This window comes from Cuculus canorus, chromosome 2 (genome assembly GCF_017976375.1).
Source record: "Cuculus canorus isolate bCucCan1 chromosome 2, bCucCan1.pri, whole genome shotgun sequence".
NCBI lineage: Eukaryota > Metazoa > Chordata > Aves > Cuculiformes > Cuculidae > Cuculus > Cuculus canorus.
In genome coordinates this window covers 108,766,218-108,786,345 of record NC_071402.1, presented here as the reverse complement: position 1 = coordinate 108,786,345, position 20,128 = coordinate 108,766,218, and the positions used below count along the sequence as shown (strand labels likewise).

General features: G+C 37.1%; 1 protein-coding gene across 3 annotated transcripts in view; it reads right to left on the bottom strand.

Moving 5' to 3' along the window:
- The window catches only part of BBS9 (Bardet-Biedl syndrome 9), a 303,616-nt gene that overhangs the window by 247,572 nt on the left and 35,916 nt on the right, over positions 1–20,128 (bottom strand). For all 3 annotated transcript variants that reach the window (XM_054059480.1, XM_054059482.1, XM_054059481.1), the window contains exons 8-9: positions 19,565–19,748; positions 18,415–18,544 (exon numbers count right to left, since the gene is read on the bottom strand). In XM_054059480.1, the coding sequence (XP_053915455.1) occupies positions 18,415–18,544; positions 19,565–19,748 (314 nt within the window). The remainder of the gene's footprint in view (positions 1–18,414; positions 18,545–19,564; positions 19,749–20,128) is intronic.

The window sequence follows — 20,128 nt, the reverse complement described above, 5'->3', positions numbered from 1 at the left end:
CGACCAAAAGAAAACAGCATTTATTCTTCAATTCATATGTGCTTATTTATATTAATCCCACTTACTGCAATCATACCTAAGAACAAATCCGTGCTAGACAGATGACTAAAACATCGCCTAAGTATCTCAGAATCCATATAATCAAGACAGGTTAAAGAAGGGATCACAACAAACAAGCCAGTATACAGTACAGTTGTAACCTTTTTTATTCACAAATTGTTACTTGAATTTTTTTGAAGTACAAATATTCACATTGGTATGCAGGAAGAGGAATTAGCCAAATGGAACACCAAGTAAGGAAAGGATGCATTAGAGGAAATCACGAACAGATGGAACATGTTCACAGTGAAGACAGCAGTAGGATTTCAATGGCATCAGTAGCTCCTCTAACCCATTCTTTGGCTGCTCCTGCATCTACTGTGCTCGTTTCAAACCCTGACTGGCTCTTCCCTACAGTATCTTTCTACAAGGAAACCAAATGGATCCAGAAGACCCTTTACACTGCTCTGGATCAGTACAAATCAGTGGTTTATTAGCTACACTATCATCTCTTTTCTCCTGAGGAAACAGTAATTCAGTGAACTTTGTTCTACAAAAATCTCACTCATTTTTCTTATCTGATCATGTACCAGGAAAATGCAGGATTTATGAAAGTATTTAACAAATTATGAGACAACAGGGAGTACTGCCAACATTTTGCTTAACTTGACGGTTATTCCTAAACAGAAAAGGAGCTGAACAGTAAAACAAGACTAGCACAGATGTTAATAGCAGAAGTTAGGAGAAAGATAACTTGAATTTTTATTTTTAAAATGCTTACTCTTCATTAAACTCAAAGGTTGTATTTATTCTCATGAACATGAGGTGACACGTTCATGACAGTAATTTGCTCTTATTCCATACTTAGTATATCTTCCAGTAGACACTCTTTGCGTGAAATATGACTGTCATATAAAGCAAAGAGATCAAAATTAACTCTTAGATATAAAACCTAATTTTGAAAAGAAAAGCTAATACACTATCCTACTAATTAAACCCATATAAAACATTTAATTTATATAAGTGTTCAAGCTATAATTCATGAAAAACTAATAAAAAATCTTTTATCTTACATAGCTGATACCTTTCAAGCACATCCTCTAGTAAAATCTTCATTAAAAGCAGGCAGATATATGAAAAAAAAAAAAAAAACAGGATTCTCTCCAGTTTCCTATGTAGCCTTGTAGCATGACTCCAGTACACGCATCCTGGAAGCCTCATTCCAAACTTTACCAGGGTAATAGTAATTAGAAGGCATACAGGTGTCACAGATTAATTTTGATAACTGATCATACAATTGAAAAGTCCAAAATGCCTGGCCACAATCCCAGTGTTGGTCTCACAACTGTAATCAAATATTCTGGAAAAACTATACTGTAACTGAGATCATCTGAACTCTGTGCAGTCACATTGAACTAAATACAGAAATTAAGACCTCACTGGGCACTATATGAATAAGTAGTTGCTGCAGATAAGTTTGAGCTTTCTCTTTTTATCAAAAGTAATTTTTACTCAGTGAACAAAATAAACTCCTGGTTGAACTATGAATATTTGGAAACTGGTTGGGAGTGGTTTTGGACTATAAGTATGCCCAGTTTGTCTCTCACTGCAGGTGGAACATGCATACACTCAGGTTAAATAGAAACAGTCTTCTCTTTTAGGAACACTGTCCTGACTGCCACAGTTATCACCAGAATTTTCAATATATATTAACATTCACTACAAAAGCTAAGGGAACTGTAATATGAAACTGCCTTTATGAGCACAATAAGGCTGGATATACCAAGCCTCTCCAGCAATTATTTTAAGAAAATACACCAGAAGACTTAGTACTGACTTTCAACTTACATATCCAGTACCGGTGTTAACAGCCATCCTGGGAATGTGATGACCTATTTGTGACCTGTAAACTTAGGGCTTGCATCTGTTATTTCTTACAAATCGTAAACTCAATCCAAAGTGAGAGGAAGTGGAACTAAGTATGAGTCCTGGTTTCTCTGGCTGTCTGAATGTTTGTTGCCAACTACAGTTGGTTTCCTCACTCAAGACCGGGTCTATTGTTGGAATCACATGCAGAACTGTTCATCCTAGTTTTCTTATGTCCAAAAAGCTCTGTACAACACACATCTGTGGTATATTTACAGAACTCTAGATGGCACATGGAACAAATACATTGGGATAACCCTCAGACCTGTATACAAACAACATGAGTAGACAGACTATTATGAATACTTGGACCACAACACAGTCTTGGTAAAGCATGCAAATAACACCTAATGATAGGAAGCCACTTAATGCCTGCCAAGTGTTTGCAAAGAACTTTGCCAGACTGGCCATGGGCCAGTCTAAAAAGGGGATGTTGTTGAAGCAGGTGCGACCATGCTATCAAATATACTGCCCCACACTCAGCTATTTAGTTACAGCAAATAATAAAGTCACTGAAAAAGGGGGGACAAGACAAACTGCATCATGAGCTCGTTCCATAACTGGAGAAAGAAAACTGACACCTGAAAACAAGACAATTCCTAAAATTCTTCATCTTTGGACCACCTTAAAATTTCCTTACTGAGGCTACAAATCTATTAAGCTAAGGAAAGATTCATGAGGACATTTGAGTGTAAATCAAAAGGGTATGAAGAAATATAGCTACACTGCCAGTAATAAAACTTTGATGATATATTACTAAAATATAATACATTCAAAAGTGGTTTGTAAATACAGTCCTTCCTACATATATTTAAGCTGACAGTTATCTGCAGGTAATCAGTCTATCAAATGAAACCAACTTAAACCAATGAAGTGATTTTCCTATATAAATTAAGCTTCTCTCACCTTCTAAGTTTATGTCAGCATTACAGAAAGGACATTCAAAAACTCTGTCTTAAACCAAATTTAATTGCAACCAACTATGCTGCTAGTCACAACATCCCTTAAGACTGCACTAGCTCGGAGACAAATGCATTAGTTTAAGAAAGTACCATTACAAATGACACTTTTCTTTTGCCTCAGTTAATGTTCTGCGGGATCCTAAGAAGATTGTTCAACATGAGACAAATACAAATATTAAGAAGCCTTTTTCAGTAATCTTTTCTTGTTAAAGCTGTCTGTGAATTTGTACATCAATAGAAACAATAAGAAAAATATGGGTAACCAGTTCTAGCATATAATTTAAAATAAATTAATTTCTCTGGTGGAATGTTGTCAGACAGTCAAGATTGCTTTATTTTCTCAAGCTTTTATGACAGTGGTTAAAGACAGCAGGGGGAAGGGGAGCATATTTAACAGTTTTATAGCAGTTTCCCCACAGCTACTGCACTCATACAATATCCCTACAAATACCATTACTTCATTTGGCACATTTTGCACACAATCTGGAATTTCAATTACTTGTTATATTTCTTTTATTGTAAACTATTTTTTTTTTTACTATATATCACACAACAGTCAAAGTAATAGCAAATCTAAGGGGAGACTTTAACAGTGAGGAACTCAAAGAATGAAACAAATTATTCTTGTATCTAAAATAACTTTACAGTATAAAGCAACTCCTACACACATATGGTAATAATTTGAAAAACTATCTTTTATTGGATTCTGGGTAATAATAATGGCATATGCTTTTTGTAGGTATTCTCTTAGTAAACAGACTGTTCACAATATAATTCTTGATGAAATTAAAATGCTTTGCATGTTTCCAGCTATATAATACCAAATTGATCATGCAAACAATTGACTCAGAAGTTGAATCTGTACTTCTGAGTTCTACTTTAGTAACACAAGCTAAGTCTTGGACAACTGTTAGGACAAAGTCTTGTTATTGACAAGCTATAATTATTTATATACATAATAGCACATAAAACCTCTACCTCAATTTAAGAGATAGTCTGAATTGATATTACTCATACCAATCATTTTAGAAAATAAGATGTTCTGCAATACTACTTTCAGTCCCTTATTGATAATGTATTATTTATAAACTGCTAAATTAGGAAACATATTTCTGAATTGTGCTTAAGCATTTTGAATCCAATTCTCTCATCATTCTATCATCTTCTGAAGTAACTACATGCAAGACCATAACTACAATAGCACTTTTTAGTTCAGTGCTTTTGAAACCCCAAATTGTTCTGAGTTTCACTACCGTTTCAATTTCACTTTAACTACAACTATGTGAAGTATTTGATAAAATGCTGAAGGAAGAACAGATTAGGAGTAACAAACTAAAAGCATTTTCTACCACAGACTAATGGAAGTAAAAGTCGAAAGCCTATCTTCTTCCTATTAAACACACTCTAATATCAGACCTTCAACTGAACACTTACAATATACCTGGTGTGACTCAGTGCCAGCTACCACCAATTTTTAACTGGTTTTGAGTATCTGTAGAGCACCCTCGCACTCCTTTGAAAACTCTTCCCTCATTGAAAGAATCTTTAATTTTACAACAAAAGTAATATCTGTATGTGTAAGAATTAGCTGTTCTGCTAATACACATGAAAACAAATCATCTATCTGCTCTCAGAAATTAGAATTCTTTTAAGGCTGTTTATATTATGTATTTAACACAGACTGCATACTCTGCAGAGAGCATGCAAACATATAGTGTAAATATAATGCTCAATTATAACTATTTAACAGTATGAAATTATATTGAATGTCACTGAGTGGTCAATAATTTGTGCTGTTGCTTTAGAGAAAAGCATTCTTCATCTTTTCCATCTGTATGACAGTTTAGGATTGCTGATCTTAACAAAACACGAGACACAAATCTTATTAAAGAAATTATGAAAAACACATAAGAGGAAGACGGAAATGAAACATGATTACATCTTGATAAACAGTGGAAAAGCAGTTAAAAAAAACAGAAGTTATGACTAGAAGAACAGGTCAACAACTATACTCTCTTTTGAGGACTCAAATCAGAACTGAATAAAACATGAATTTCATAGAATCACAGAACAGTTTGGGTTGGAAGGGACCTTAAGATCTTCTAGTTCCAAGCCCCCTGAGATGGACAGGGACACCTCCCACAAGATCAGGGTGCCCAAAGGCCCCATCCAACCTGGCCCTGATCACCTCCAGGGATGGGGCATCCACAACTTTACTGGGCAACCTGTGCCACTGCCTCACCACTCTCATCGTGAAGAAATTCCTCCTCTTGTCTAGTCTAAATCTGCCCCCTCCAGTTTATACCCATTCCCCCTCACCCTATCGCTTCATGCCTTTGTAAGAAGTCCCTCCCCAGCTTTCTTGTAGCCCCTTCAGGTCGCTGTAATATCTGCTCTTAGCCTTCTCTTCTCCAGGCTGAACAACCCCAACTCTCTCAGCCTGTACTCGTATGGGAGGTGCTCCAGCCCTCTGATCATCTTTGTAGCCCTCCTCTGGACCCGTTCCAACAGCTCCATATGCCTCTTACATTGAGGATTCCAGAACCAGACACAATACTCTAGGTGAGGTCTCACTAGAGAGTAATACAGGGCAGAATCACCTCCCTTGACCTGCTGGCCACGCTTCTTTTGATGCAGTCCAGGATACAGTTGGCCTTCTGGGCTGCAAGCTACTCATCAACCAGCACCCACAAGACCTTCTCTGCAGGGCTGCTCTCAATCACATCATCCCCCATCCTCTATTGAAATCAGAGACTTGCCCTGACCCAGGTGTAGGACCTTGCACTCCACCTTGTTGAACCTCATGAGGTTCTCAGAGGCCCACTTCTCCAGCCAGCCCAGGTCCCTCTGGATGACATCCTGTCCTTCTGGTGTGGCAACTGCACCACTCAGCTTGGTGTCACCTGCAAACCTGCTGAGGTTGATACCATTCTGAGTGTCTGAAGGATTCTCAGTTTCAAGCCTTTTCTAGCACTTTCTGCCCGGGAGTGAAGACATTTTCACCGGCACCTTTACATGGCAATATCACATAGCAAACCAGCAGACAGCAAACCAGTACCTTACTGTATGGCAAATCCAGACAACTCTTCACCTTGTGTAGCTTTCTCTTTGAAAGAGACTCTTTGCCTAAAAGGCCCAACACTATCCAATCACCAACTAAAAAGGAGCATCTTCCACCAAACAACATAATAAAAAAAAAAAAAGCAATTCGAAATGAATTGTTTCTAATTTTACTACCAAGTTAACAACAAACACTAAAAATTAAGTTTGTGTCAGGGATCCTTTCTGCCAGACCACTACTGCCACCTGCAGGGCAGCACAAAGCAGTTTGCGAGGGTGAGCCAAGCAGCACAGCCTTCACACAGCACAGCTCTAAAAGCTACCATTTCACATGAAATGAAACAGGGTGGGTTTTTGTTAATAGCGTTCGTATAATAGCTTGAAAGCTTAAATGTAAGGGAATTTTAACAGGTTAAGATTTAACAATGCATGCAGAGGAACAGACTCCCAGGCACTGCATCCTCTTCAGGGAACACAGATATGATACAGGCAGGCTAAACACACAATCTAAGCTCATGCTACAAACTAGATATAAAATTCATTTTTATCTGAAGGATTGACCAATTACTTACTTGGTCTTTAAATCAAAACTATTTCAAAGCAGTAAAGGTTTATTAAAAATTAGCCAGCTGCATAAAATGCAAATTTTAGTTAAAATTAGTGTTTGTCACAAAGCAGAATAAAAATAGAATATTCAGAGTGATGACACAGGCCTCCAGAAATATATGATCCTGATTTAGGCAAGAAAAGGTAAAGAGCTCTGAAGTACAGTATATTCAAGGACAAGTCTGTAACTTCCACGTTGCTTTTCTTTTTATCACAGTTCTGTATCTAAGACACTTAGTGGTCTTACCCGAATTGAAAATGAATGTGAACACTTATAAGAAAACCTGATTACTTTAAACGAGAGTGCAGTCCCTAAATCAGAGTTCCAAATAACAGGAAACCAGAGAAATTACATTGTGATTTCATTTATGATAATACCAGTGTTAGCAGTAATAAAGAAATTGAGACCAACTGTGACATCTCCATGCTTCATTCCACCTTAGAGCTACATCGAGATGTATGTATTTCTTCACTTTCATCTCCTTTGCCTGAAGTATAAGATCTGTTTCAAGGCCAGAATCCCTCACTGGCAGACAGGTATACAGCAGCTTCCAAAGGCTCAAAGGCTATGCCAAAAGATAGCGCCTACAGTATCATGGAGGGGACCTCAAAAGTTTATCCTTCATCTGCACCTCCTCTTCTCTCACTTCAAGATAGTGGTTAGAGTGCATCTCACTCCAGGCTGGAGAAGTCCCTAGCATCTCTGCTTCCAACAATAAAGAAATACAAGGTACTATACAGATAAAATCTACACTCTACTAAGTTTATTGTTTTAGATAAAGCTAATACTTAAATGTTGGCTTCATACAAGCTAATATTAGACAGTATGCAAGGCAAATTAGACTACCTGCAGACTACAAAGAGGCTAACGAGATGTGTCTTTACCACAGATCTATTCTGAAAGGACTGAACAATTACATAACTTTAAAAACATTGCACTCAAATTAATTTCCATCTCTTTCTCCTCACAGTTTGACAGTGATGCTCCTGCAAGCTTCAAAATTCACTAGCATTTCAGTCAAAAAGGTGTGTACGCTATTACTTTTATCAATACTTATCATTATCTCTTCACCCAGTCTTGAAAAGAACAAGCTGCTCTTTAAAAGCATCTCTGGCACATTGCATTACTAGCTGGCTCTTGTCACCACAGCTTAACACAAATATCCCACCTGCTGAAAAAATGTCCTTCACGTTAATAGTGTAATAATCAAGACCTTCAAAATAAACAGCTATAGACTGTCCATAATGACTGTTTTTCAAACAGATGTCCAGCATTTCCACGGGCAGAGCAAGTTACAGATTCACAAAATCATAGAATGTCCTGAGATGGAAGGGACTCACAAGAATAATTGAGTCCAACTCCTGTCCCTGCATAGGACAACCCCAAAATTCACACTATGCATCTGAGGATGTTGACCAAATGTGTCTTGAATATTGTCAGGCTTGGCACCGTGAACTCCAGCCTACTGCTCAATACCCAACTCTTAAGACTGAGTTCAGAACCTGACACAGTTCTACTCTCACAACATGAACAGGCACAGAGAAATTGCAGGTTAGCAAAAAAAACTCATGGTATTTGTTTAAAAGTGAGTATTTTAATTACTAGAAGGGGGGTTACTTGCCTTCTTGTTCTTGAGCAGTTAGAATTTCCAGTTTTAAGGCTTTCTTTAGAAAGAGCAGGAATATTTCAAGTGTTATTCTAAAGTAAAATAAAACCCTTACAAAATCATTTGACTATAAAAAGTAGGCTTTTTGAAAAAGCAAATAAGTGACATGCAATAAAATTAGGAGAACTGGCAATATGGGCATGTGCCTAATATCATACAGTAAATACCAACTGAAAGTAACTTGACAGAAAGGCTAGTCATGAATCACAGTATACACTGGACATAATATTTGGCACATCTATGTTTTTTGCAGGATTAGATCCTGCTAAGATAAAAGAAATACATATTCATATTTTATGCTAAGCTACATACATTATCTCTTCAGAAGACCTTTGAAAAGGTAATATATTGTCCTGCCACCTCTTGACAACCCTATAGCAATTTAGTAATGAAAAACAAAGGCGATAATTTTTCTTTTTCTTAAAAATATTTCTCTAAAATGCAATTATGTTTAAGCAGAAAGATTCTAGAATTCTCTGCATTTAACTTCTCAGATCAAGCAATATTCTTACAGAACACTCAAATAAAAATTTATATATACATATACACATATATAACTGTTCATACTGTCCATCATAACTGCCATTGCTTCTATTACAGTATTACTATACACAGAAGAAGGAAAAATCTTTCAACAAACTATAAAGTTTGATTCCAGCAGTTTTCTTTCCATAAAACCATGTAATAAGTGCTAAGTTTTGCTGGTTTTATATGTAAGTTTTGCCATTTTTATACGGTAATTCTTTAACAGTTGTGGTACCTGTGATGATGTCAGTTATAGTAAGGAGTAACAGATGGGCTGGAATAAAGAACAAAGTATTTTCAAGGATCTGGATAGCTAAGAAATTAAATGAAAGGGGATTTATTTTGACCCCACCCACTATTACCCTATATGTGATTGCCTTTTTACACCACATATACTGAATTCAACTATAATATTTCTTCTTTTTTTTTTTTTTTCCAGTTACATTCATTTCCTGTTGCCTTTCCACTGTTTGGAGAGCCCAGCTACACAAAGTATGTTCATCTAACCACCCAATGGACTATGATTCTGTGCCAGAGAACAAGTTATACTTTCGAGTTCATATTTGGACCAGACCAATAATTTCACACTTGCAAAATGATAGCAGATTTAAGTTTTCTTAAAAAAAAATCAGAAGCTGAAACTTCATAAAGCATATTTTCAACCAAGAGCTATACATCAGAATTCCAAACCCCAATCTTCTGATTCATGTACCTCATTTAAATTAAATTGATGAGTCTGTTGAGTTACACATGTGTCCAAATATGGGAATTAATCCTGTTTCAAAACAACTGTAAAATTCTTGTTTGGTGTTGGGAGTAAAGATGAGACTTTTTTTAAAAATACAAGAAACACAATGTATCTTTCAGTATTTTGCTGCCCTTCAAAATGTGAAACAAAATCCTGAAGTGCAGCAGCACACATCACTGGGCTTATGTTGCAGGTACACTGGAAATCATGCAGGGACAATCTTATTGGTCAAAGTCACCAGAGAAATATTATTGGCCTTGCAGTCAAGCTGCAGACTAATGGGGAGAAGTGGACAGGAACAGAGTACTGGAATTCACAGTAAGCTACTAAGCCATAAAAACCACCCAATTATTACTCACATATTGCTTCGAACCTAGTGTTAAAGCATGAGGAACTTTTGCAGGCATTCATTCTTGCTCATATTGTCCTCAAACAGTCAAGGCCAAGAATAACACTGACAGTTCAAAGGTGGCACAACAGACTACCAAGCAAAAAAAATTTCCCACTGTGGTGGGTTTGACCTTCGGTAGGTGCCAAGTGCTCCCCAAGCTATTCAGCAGGACAGGGGAGAGAAAATATAACAAAAGGCTCATGGGTCGAGATAAGGACAGGGAGAGATCACTCACCGATTACTGTCACAGGCAAAATAGACACAACTCAGGGAAATTAATTTAATTTATTACCAATTAAATTAGAGTAGAGTGATGAGGAATAAAATAAAAACTTTAAACAACTTCCCCCCACTCCTCACTTTTTCCCAGGCTCAATTTCACTCCCAGTTTCTCTACCGCCAGCAGCACAGGGGGATGGGCAATGGGAGTTGAAGTCCCATGTTGTTTCTGCTGCTCCTTCCTCTTCACACTCTTCCCTTGCTCCAGTATGCGGCCCTTACCATGGGAGACAGCCCTCCATGAACTTCTCCAATGTGGGTCCTTGCCACAGGCAGCAGTTTTTCATAAACTGCACCAGGGTGAGTCCTTTCCACAGGGTGCAGTCTTTCAGGAACAGACTGCTCCACCGTGGGCCCCCCACGGGATCAAAAGTTCTGCCAGTGAACCTGCTCCAGCATGGGCTCCTCTCTCCACAGGGCCACAGGCCCTGCCAGGAGCCTGCTCCAGTGCGGACTTCCCACAGGGTCCCAGACTCCTTCAAGCACATCCACCTGCTCTGGTGTGGGGCCCTCCAAGAGCTGCAGGTGGACATCTGCTCTACCATTAACCACCATGGGTTCACTCACCTTGGTGTCTGCAGCACTGTTTCTCACAAATTCTCGCACCTCTTTCCACCTGCAAGAGTGCAGGGTTTTTTTCTCTCCTTCTTAAATATGATATCCCAGAGATGCTACCACCATCACTGATGGGCTTAGCCTTGGCCAGCAGCAGGTCTATCTTGAAGCCAGCTGGCATTGACTCTACTGGATTTAGGGGAAGCTTCTAGCAGCTCCTAACAGAAGTCACCCCTGTTGCCCCCCTACTACCAAAACCTTGCCACACAAACCCAAAATACCTCCTTTTATCAGTAAGTACCCTTAAATGGTCATCTCTGGTTATGAAGAATGAATGCCACATGCCATGTACTACTACATGCAAAATACAAAGGCCAAAGACACGTTGCAAGAAAATCATTACCTTAAAGCAAAACAGGCTAGATAACTAAAAAGCACCATACACATCTTTTTACACTACTCCTGTTAGTATATTACATATGCTTTTATTAAAAAAGACGCAAGAAAAAGGAAGAAAGGCAGGTAGGAGTAAAAGGATAACTCAGCACATAGCAAGATACTATTGCTTAAGTACATTAGAAATCATTATCTCCAAAATTGAATTGTAAGTATTTAAAGATACTGTAAAATAGTCTCTTGTAATGCAACTGTGCGCCTATAACACAAGTGGGGATTTTCCAAAAGACAGGAAAACCCAGTAGCCGCAGCTATCAGCACAACATGGGACAACACAAAAATTCAAACAGCCATTAACATCATTACATAGAAACTTAATTCTCAGTCCTTCGTTAGTCAAATAGTCCCTGCTTCTTTATTATTTCTGCAAGGGGAAGAAGGGCTCATACAAGATCAACATAAAATATTTTAGACTTAATAAATTACTTTGTCTTAAAAGTAGTACAAAAATTGGACACTACTACAGCATCTTAAGTCAATAACTTTGAGGTCATTCAGTAAGCTGCAGTATCATATTTCCTGCATCTCAACCTACACAATGCAACTTTGAATTTATTACTTAAGTCCATGAAAAGGAATTGGTTGAATGGTCACATCAGCAGGGCAGAGGTCCGTGGCTCCATGTCCAGATGGAGATCCATGACAAGTGGTTTCCCTCAGGAGTCTGTACTGGGACCAGTGCTGTTTAATATTTTCATTAACAATACAGACAGCAAGATCAACTGCACCCTCAGCAAGTTTGCAGATGACACCACACTGAGTGGTATAGATGACACACCAGAAGGACGGGATGTCATCCAGAGGGACTTGGACAGGCTGGAGAAGTGGGCTCACATGAACATCAAGAACATTCAACAAGGCCAAGTGCAAGATCCTACACCTGGGTCAGGTCAATCCCCGTTTTCAATACAGGATGGGGGATGATGCAATTGAGAGAGACCCTGCAGAGAAGGGCTTGGAGGTGCTTGTCGTTGAGAAGCTCGACATGAGCCAGCAACGTGCGCTCGCAGCCCAGAAGGCCAACCATATTCTGGGCTGCATCAAAAGAAGCCTGGCCAGCAGGTCGAGGGAGGTGATTCTACCCCTGCATTCCTCTCTTGTGAGACCTCATCTGGAGTATTGTGTCCAGATCTGGGGCCTCAGCACAGGAAGGACATGAAGTTGTTGGAACAGGTCCAGAGGAGTGCCATGAAGATGATCAGAGGGCTGAAGCACCTCTACTATGAGGACAGGCTGAGAGAGTTGGGCTTGTTCAGCCTGGAGGAGAGAAGGCTCCAGGAAGACCTTATAGCGACCTTCCAGAACTTAAAGACAGGTTACACGAAAGCTAGGGACAGACTTTTTAGCAAGGACTGTTGTGATAGGACAAAGGAGTAATGGTTTTAAACTAAGGGCAGATAGATTTAGACTGGATATAAGCAAGGAATTTCTTACAGTGAGGGTAGTGAAACACTGACACAGGTTGCCGAGGGAAGTAGTTGAGGCCCCATCCCTTGAAACATTCAAGATCAGATTGGATGGGGCTCTGAACAACCTGATCTAGTGGAAGATGTCCCTGCTTCTGCAGAGGGGTTGGACTAGATGACCTGTAAAGGTTCCTTCCAACCTAAAGCATTCTATGATTCACTAGAATCCATATTCAAACACATAACAGTGCAAGTCAAAATACAAACACAAATAGCTTATGGATAGCTGGCTTTAACAGATGCCTGACAAATACGTTAATATGCGATGCAATCTTAATAGGCTGGTGGTTCACAACACTAAAGGTAAGAGTTCAGGCATGACCCCTATAGTCAAGCAGGCAGTGATCACACTTGGAGAAGCAATAACAAAAAAAAAAAACCCAAAACCTAAGTCAATTTCAAATACTGTAGTCAGTTGTAGCAATTAGCAGAAAGTCACTTTTTTATTGCGAACTGAGCAAAACAGAATCTGTGCTGAAAAAATGGAACCCTGTGATATTTTTATGGTGTTATTCCTCAGGATAAACCTAGGTAGACTTGAAGTTCATAAAGAGTTACAGTGTGGAGAAAGCTTACTATATCACCCTGCTCGGTATTCTGAACATAAAAAGTCTACTTCTATTTCCTGGCTTTTCAACAGTTATTTCTGTTTAAAAAGAAAACTATTTCCCCCGCCATCTCAAATAATAAAATCTATTTACTAGTTTAACTCAAGCTAAAACATTGGGTTCTGGAAATCTAATATTTTAAGAAACTCAGAAATTCTTATTCTTTAGAAGTGATAAATTACTTCTGGACAAAAAAATCCTCTCCAGACTGCTTTATATTTCCTCTTCAGAAATGATGCTGTTATATTACTAACTAAAATTATACTTAACTGTCAAATAAATGAAAGTGAAAGCAAGTATTGTAGTAACTTTCACCAACTTGCCCATACCTGTCAACCCCTTGTAATAAAACGAACTACACATTTTACAAGGCATATGTGTCTTTTTGTGGGTTATTTGCTTCAAGAATCTTTCTTCCACAAAGAACAGTCATTCTGCTCACAGATATAGTACACATAAATGCTCACAAATCAATGTTGGTTCCCATATTCTAATTTCCAGACACAGCTCCTAAAAGTACACGGCACCACATATGCAAAGTATCCAATTACCTATAGATAAGCACTACAGGCAGACCTAAAGCTTTGTCTTCTAGGTATTTCTAATTAAGTTTCAATGTAGCTGAAGATGAAAATATTCTTAATTTGAACACAATGTTCACTGATAAGCTGATGCCTAAAGTTGTAAGAGCTCTCAATAGATTAAATGAGGAGGGAAGAATTCTCTCGCTACACACCCTCTAAAGCCCAGGAGAAGGCTGGTTTACTATTAGAACTGTGCCTGCTATTAAATTCCACATAAAATCAACATTTTTTTGCCCTATAGATATCACCAGACTTATTTCTTGATGGATAGCCAAAAGCACAATGAACTAAAACTAGGGACAACATGAAATATTGACTTGGAAAAAAAAAAAAAAAGAAGTATTTGAAGAAGTTGTAAGTGTATTTCAATTCAAAAGAAAAAAAGTCAGACTAACTTTCATTCACAAGCTTATCAGGTATAACTTGAAGGCTGTATACAAACAAAACCAAGTAGTAAAATCAAACCTAGTAAACTTTAAACATGTCCAGAAGAAACAAAGTCTCTGTTTTCAAGGCTTCATGCGTACCTATTGCAAAACCAAGTTTTGTAACTTGGAAGTGATCAAAACAGAAATCCCTTTCCTACAACTATGATAATGCTTTATCTATGTGGTTTTAACTCAACCCACAGCAGCATTTCAAATTTCTGTGATGGAAACATCCCCGAGGCGAGCAATACGAGCTATTTTGCTTCAGACTGAATGCACCTCAACGTAATGTTCTAGTTTAAGGCCAGCCAGGTCACAGTAATACTTAGTGCAATCAATCGGTCATTAAAACACAGTACTCTTAGGAACAGCTTTGCCAAGTGAATTAGTGCCAAATAAACAGAAAAGTAGTTGTCTAAGTATTTCAACCTACTCCAAGGACCTTTTATGGTCAGGCATATGGAGACAGGATAACTCAGGCACAGAAAAACAAATACAACTTGTGATAGGCCCTTAAAAAGTGATTTTCTGCTACTTTCTGAACAAGTTATTTGAGATGATTCAGACAAACATAATCTGCCTTTTTGGTGGGGGAGTATTAAGTCACATGCCTTTACAGGCTCAAATCCCTGCCAATAGGAAAAAAATTACTTTTATATGAGGTGCTTTAGTTAACAAGAACTTGAAACAGCTTTGTAGGAACCATATTCTTACAAGCTCACTCACAACACAATTATGTGAATTATGAGTAGGGGAGACAAAAGAAAATCTAACACATCTCAACTATCAAAATGTGACAAATTCATACAATTGATAATCTATGAACATAAGAGATATTGCTCATTAAATTCCCTTTGCAAAGGAGATGTGCAGGCACAAGGAAGGTCTTAGAGAAGTGACCTCTGGTGAAACAAAAAAATGGAAACTAATGAGCAAGAAAAAATGGAATGGGTTTTGAATTCAGTGCTAAGATCTTTCTATAATTGTGGTGGATACAAAGCAAATACTGCTACTCACAACTACCATTTCAACACTGAAAATTTGAGAGAAATAGGAATTCTTGTAATTCCTTTGTGTAACTTCCCAGATTTCAGCTGTCCTAACTGCAACAGACAGTTTCTCTTCAAAACACTCTAGAATAGGGTTTGTTTTTTTTTTTATCTTTGGGGGTCTTTTTAATCAACTCAGGCAAAACACCTAAATCGTTTCTTTCACAAGTTTCAGCTTCAGTGAGAAAGTTTTTGCATAGCCTTAACTTTAAGGATGACAACATAGGGCATGCAAAAATGTAACTGTCCAAGCAGGCTTATCGATGGGAAGACAAATTTGTGCTGAAACAAAGTCCTACACAGTTCAAATTAATCCAGAATGTCAATGTAAGTGGATTTGCCTCTGAAGCAATCCAGGCAGCATTAAACATGTAGGAGACCCTTTGACATTAAAACAATGTCATAAACAGTTATTAAGTATTATACATTAACAGAAGTAGAACAAACTTCTAACAAAATAAAAGACAAACTTCGTTAACAATGATTAGAATTGAACTTTCAGTTCAGTGATCACAGTTATAGAGATCTTCAGGTAAAACCTAGAATAAGGTAAACTCAAATTTTTGCCTGTAGTTCAAGTTTATGATATCAAGCTTTTATAAGGAAATTTTCAATTTCCTCAAAGAGTGCTCACGTTTTAAGAGAGGGCAAAAAAGTGTAATTCAACAGCTTAAAAATACAGCAGCTTTAGAGTGCAGATGCCTCACCAAAAACGTTACAAGTAACCACTTTTGGTTTTACTTTCCTGTTTCTCAAAGTGTGAAGGAAATTAAGCAGTTTATGCTGGAATTTAATCCCAAATGTTGTAGTATATTATCATTATTTACATACTGCTATTGCAGAAGGAAAAGATTGCATTTCACATTCTTGTAAGAGGAAAAACCATTTCACAAAGAAAAAGCAGGGACACGCTCTAGAAACATAAGTTACTTAGCTGCAATTCTCTAAAGCACTTGAATAGCTGATCTTAGAAGATCACCAAGATTACAGGATAAAGCATATGACTGCCTTTATGAGGCAATCACTATCTCTGCCTCAAGAGGACTTATATAAAATAGCTTCTAATAGCTTTCTTATATGGCAAATTAATGCTACACATCAGAAATAATAGACATTATGCCAACAAGAAAATGCAGATAAACATACATGACCTGTAGAAACTGCTTTCAAAATGCTCCTTTTACTTTCTAAGTACCATTGCAATAAAAGTGGAAAGGATGTGAAAGTAATTAATTGACATACGTCATATGTAAGGCACTTCAATCTCTCAGCAGTGTAGGATTAACAACTCTATGCTTATTAAAGCACTTAATATTATTTATGTTACAGTAGTGCCCAAAGGCCCCAGCTGAAACTGAGGCCTCTCTTGAGTGAAGTATCAGAAAATCATCATCACACTGAGTCAGAGAATTCCCTTTCAAAACATTCAAAACCAAAAAACACACATTCTTTGTTTAAGCCAAATTGTTACTTCTACAACTTTTACTACAGTTTTTGCCATTTATTTTTAATGTCAGAAAGAAGTAAAAGAATACCGCGTGTTTTTAAACAGAAAGCCAGAAACAGCACATATGAAAACACATATGCCCTAGATTTCTCCCTGCCTTTTAGGCCATTTGGTCTATTCACATAGACATCCCTTTATTTACCAGTACCTGGTAAAGAAGAATTTAAAGAGGTTTGTGTAATTAGATTGCTGTCTCTCCATCTTCTGCAGAACTAAAACCCAAACCGAACCCTGGCATTAATGGGTCTGTGGGAATTCTGAATCCAATTAGCAAAATGATCTGGCACAGATTAGTAGACTCTCAAAATTCTCACTAAGATCAAGTACTGAGTGTTAAACTTCACATCGAACAGGCAGAACCTGCATAAACTTCTTAGAGGCATTACCGAAATAGATGACTCAATAAGATGAGTTTCCAAACAAATAATTGTATGTATTAGTACAATCTGCTGTTGTAAAAATCAATGCCCTTTTCAATTTTTTTCTGACACAAATATTTTTTCCTAACTTCCAAGGCTGCACTGCCATATCCTGCATAATTAACTTTTGGTTTATACTAAGTAGCCCACCGAGATTATTCATTATAATTTACTTGTAAGACCTGTTGGATGAAAGCTAGCACAACTCTCTCCAGAGAGTCTAAAAAAATTAAATTGCAACTAAACGATCCTAATGTAACCATTAGTACCAAACAAAACACAAATATGCCTCAGATTATTCTGCATAAATAATGATAGTCAGATGTTGCATTTTCATCTGTTACAAGATGGTCAAGTATTCCACTGCCCAGTGTATGTTGGCACAACAGCCAGAAGCCTGCTGGAGATCAGAAGTAATTTACCTGACAGAGACCGTTCTAGTGCATCGCATATGGCCACAGGCACTGGGCAGCCAGCACCTACCACAGCTCTGCTGGCACACAGCACAGGCATAAACCGGATTGTAAAAAACATTACATGAACTTTTCCGTAGTTGTTCAATGACAGACACAGTAGAAATTATCAACATGTCATAATCTCTCTACACTCAATCCCCATCCAACCAGTTTCTCGCTGACCTGTCATATGTATATGTTACAAAAGGTGGTCTCTTGCAGTGCAATCCTGAGCAATTTAAACGGTTTCTTAATTTCCACAGTTTAACACTGGAGTTGAATAATCTGTTCCACCAAATCATGTCTGGAATTCAAATACTCTTAAATCCTTAATAGAGAGCAGATTTTCAGTTAGATTCCCTATCTTCCTGTCTCAGAGAAGGATCCTACCAGATTGCAAAACTTCACTTTTCATTCTTTTAAAGAAGAAACTATTCCACTGGAGGCATGAGACCCCAGGTTCTACCTTCCCTCAAGAAAAACAGAAATCTAAAGCATAGTAACACAATTCTAGTATTCGTCTACAATTAACAGTATGCTCATTAATTAAATCAATATTTTATGAAACAAAGAAATAACACTCTGAATTTGCCTTTTCATAAGTGAGCTTTTTTGTTACACACCTCAGGACTGTTTGTTAGGATCTACAAGCAAGTTTCATAACTGGAAATTAATCTTACTTACTGTAAATTTGCTACTTTTACTGATACAGGAATGTGGGGAAGTTGAGCGGCCCATTTCAGTGTAACATCTTGATAAACATTCAATATCTTATTATGGTTTCCAACTAGAGTGTTTATTGTTCCTTCTTTCACTGTTAAAGACATAAAACCAGTTTTAAGATAAAAGCTTTGCAAATGTCAGTACTCTCAGATCATCACACTTTTTTCTTTTCTTTTTAAGCTATTACTTGTTATAAATTAATTTAGTATAAATGAAGTGTCAGAAGTTATGACAGTTACATTGACAATAACAAAGGATTTATGTGATTAATTATGAATACCAATTCCAATTGCATACTACATAACACATACCACAACTTTCCAAGGTTCTATCCATGTTTGGTAATTTAAGACATGACAATGAATCATAATTGCTGTCTTAGCAATTATGATAGCTAGGATAGATGTAACAGGATATATATTCATTAAATATCAGCTACTTATACTCTTCATTAATTCATTGACCTGTGAATACTGATTAAAGATGTATGTATTTATAGATTTTATTTATAATATAATTTAAATCAAAGTATAAAATGTGAAGATTGTTAAGATCATACCTGTTAAGTCCAAAATGACATTTTAAGTCTCAAATAAGACACGGCATCAAAAATTTATCAGATAGTTTTTAAAACATTAGTGTAGAATAGCTATGAAGAATCTGTAGTTTTATAATGGCATCCAACCAAGTTGCTTCCATACAATGTAAGTTAGTTTTATCTCCAAACAGCAGAATTCACTTGATTTTTTAACTATCAGTAAATGACAGAAGGTCCTCAAACACTAGCTTACTTTTCCAAAAACCTCTCATTCTTCCACATTTGCGGCTTTGGTTAAACTTATTCAAATACTAGACAAGCACCTCAACTTGGTGATGAGAAAATACCTATTTAGATTCTAAAGCTAATGACAGTTCACACTAAGTAACATTTGAAAACAACCTGCTTCATCCAACAAGAGAGTTCTGATCACACATATTTTCTACATATCAACACCTTATTCAGAAAAATATACTTATTCAGTGAAAAAAAAAAAACAAAACAAAAAAATCCCAAATACTTAGCTGTAAAAGTAACCAAGCTAAAGTTAAGTTGAATTTTCCTTTTACAAACCTGAACAATAAGGGATGAAGCAACTCGGACTGTAATCGAGCTTTTTCATGAATCGAATTTGCCCATTATCCTTAAGGCAAAAGAAGTTTCTCTCACCAAGCACAAAAACAGAAGTCACTGCCTGATCAAAGGAGGCAATACGTATATCCAGTGCTTGTTCTCCGATGTTTAAAACCCAATCCACCTTCAAAAGAAAAAAACACGCTTCAGAGATCAGTTGACAGCTGTATATTAAAGACAAAATTTTTATAGAGAAGTCTTAGAACTCATCACGTTCCCTGAATATCATTAACATAGACAGAAAAGTAAAATCAAGGTTGTCTTTCTGAATGAGAAAATATTAGTTATCCTTTTATTTTGAAGATGGTGACTTTCCTTATTGTGAGTAAAGCAACAAAAACACCATCCACCTTTGGAAGCAGTCATGAATTGATGGTTATGCAGTTCACTTAATTATATTTGTATTTTAAAATACACATTCCATTCAAAATTAAAATGTTTTGTACTTCAACTACTAAATCCAAGAATAGATTATTAGAATCATTTAAATCTGCCTCTGCACAT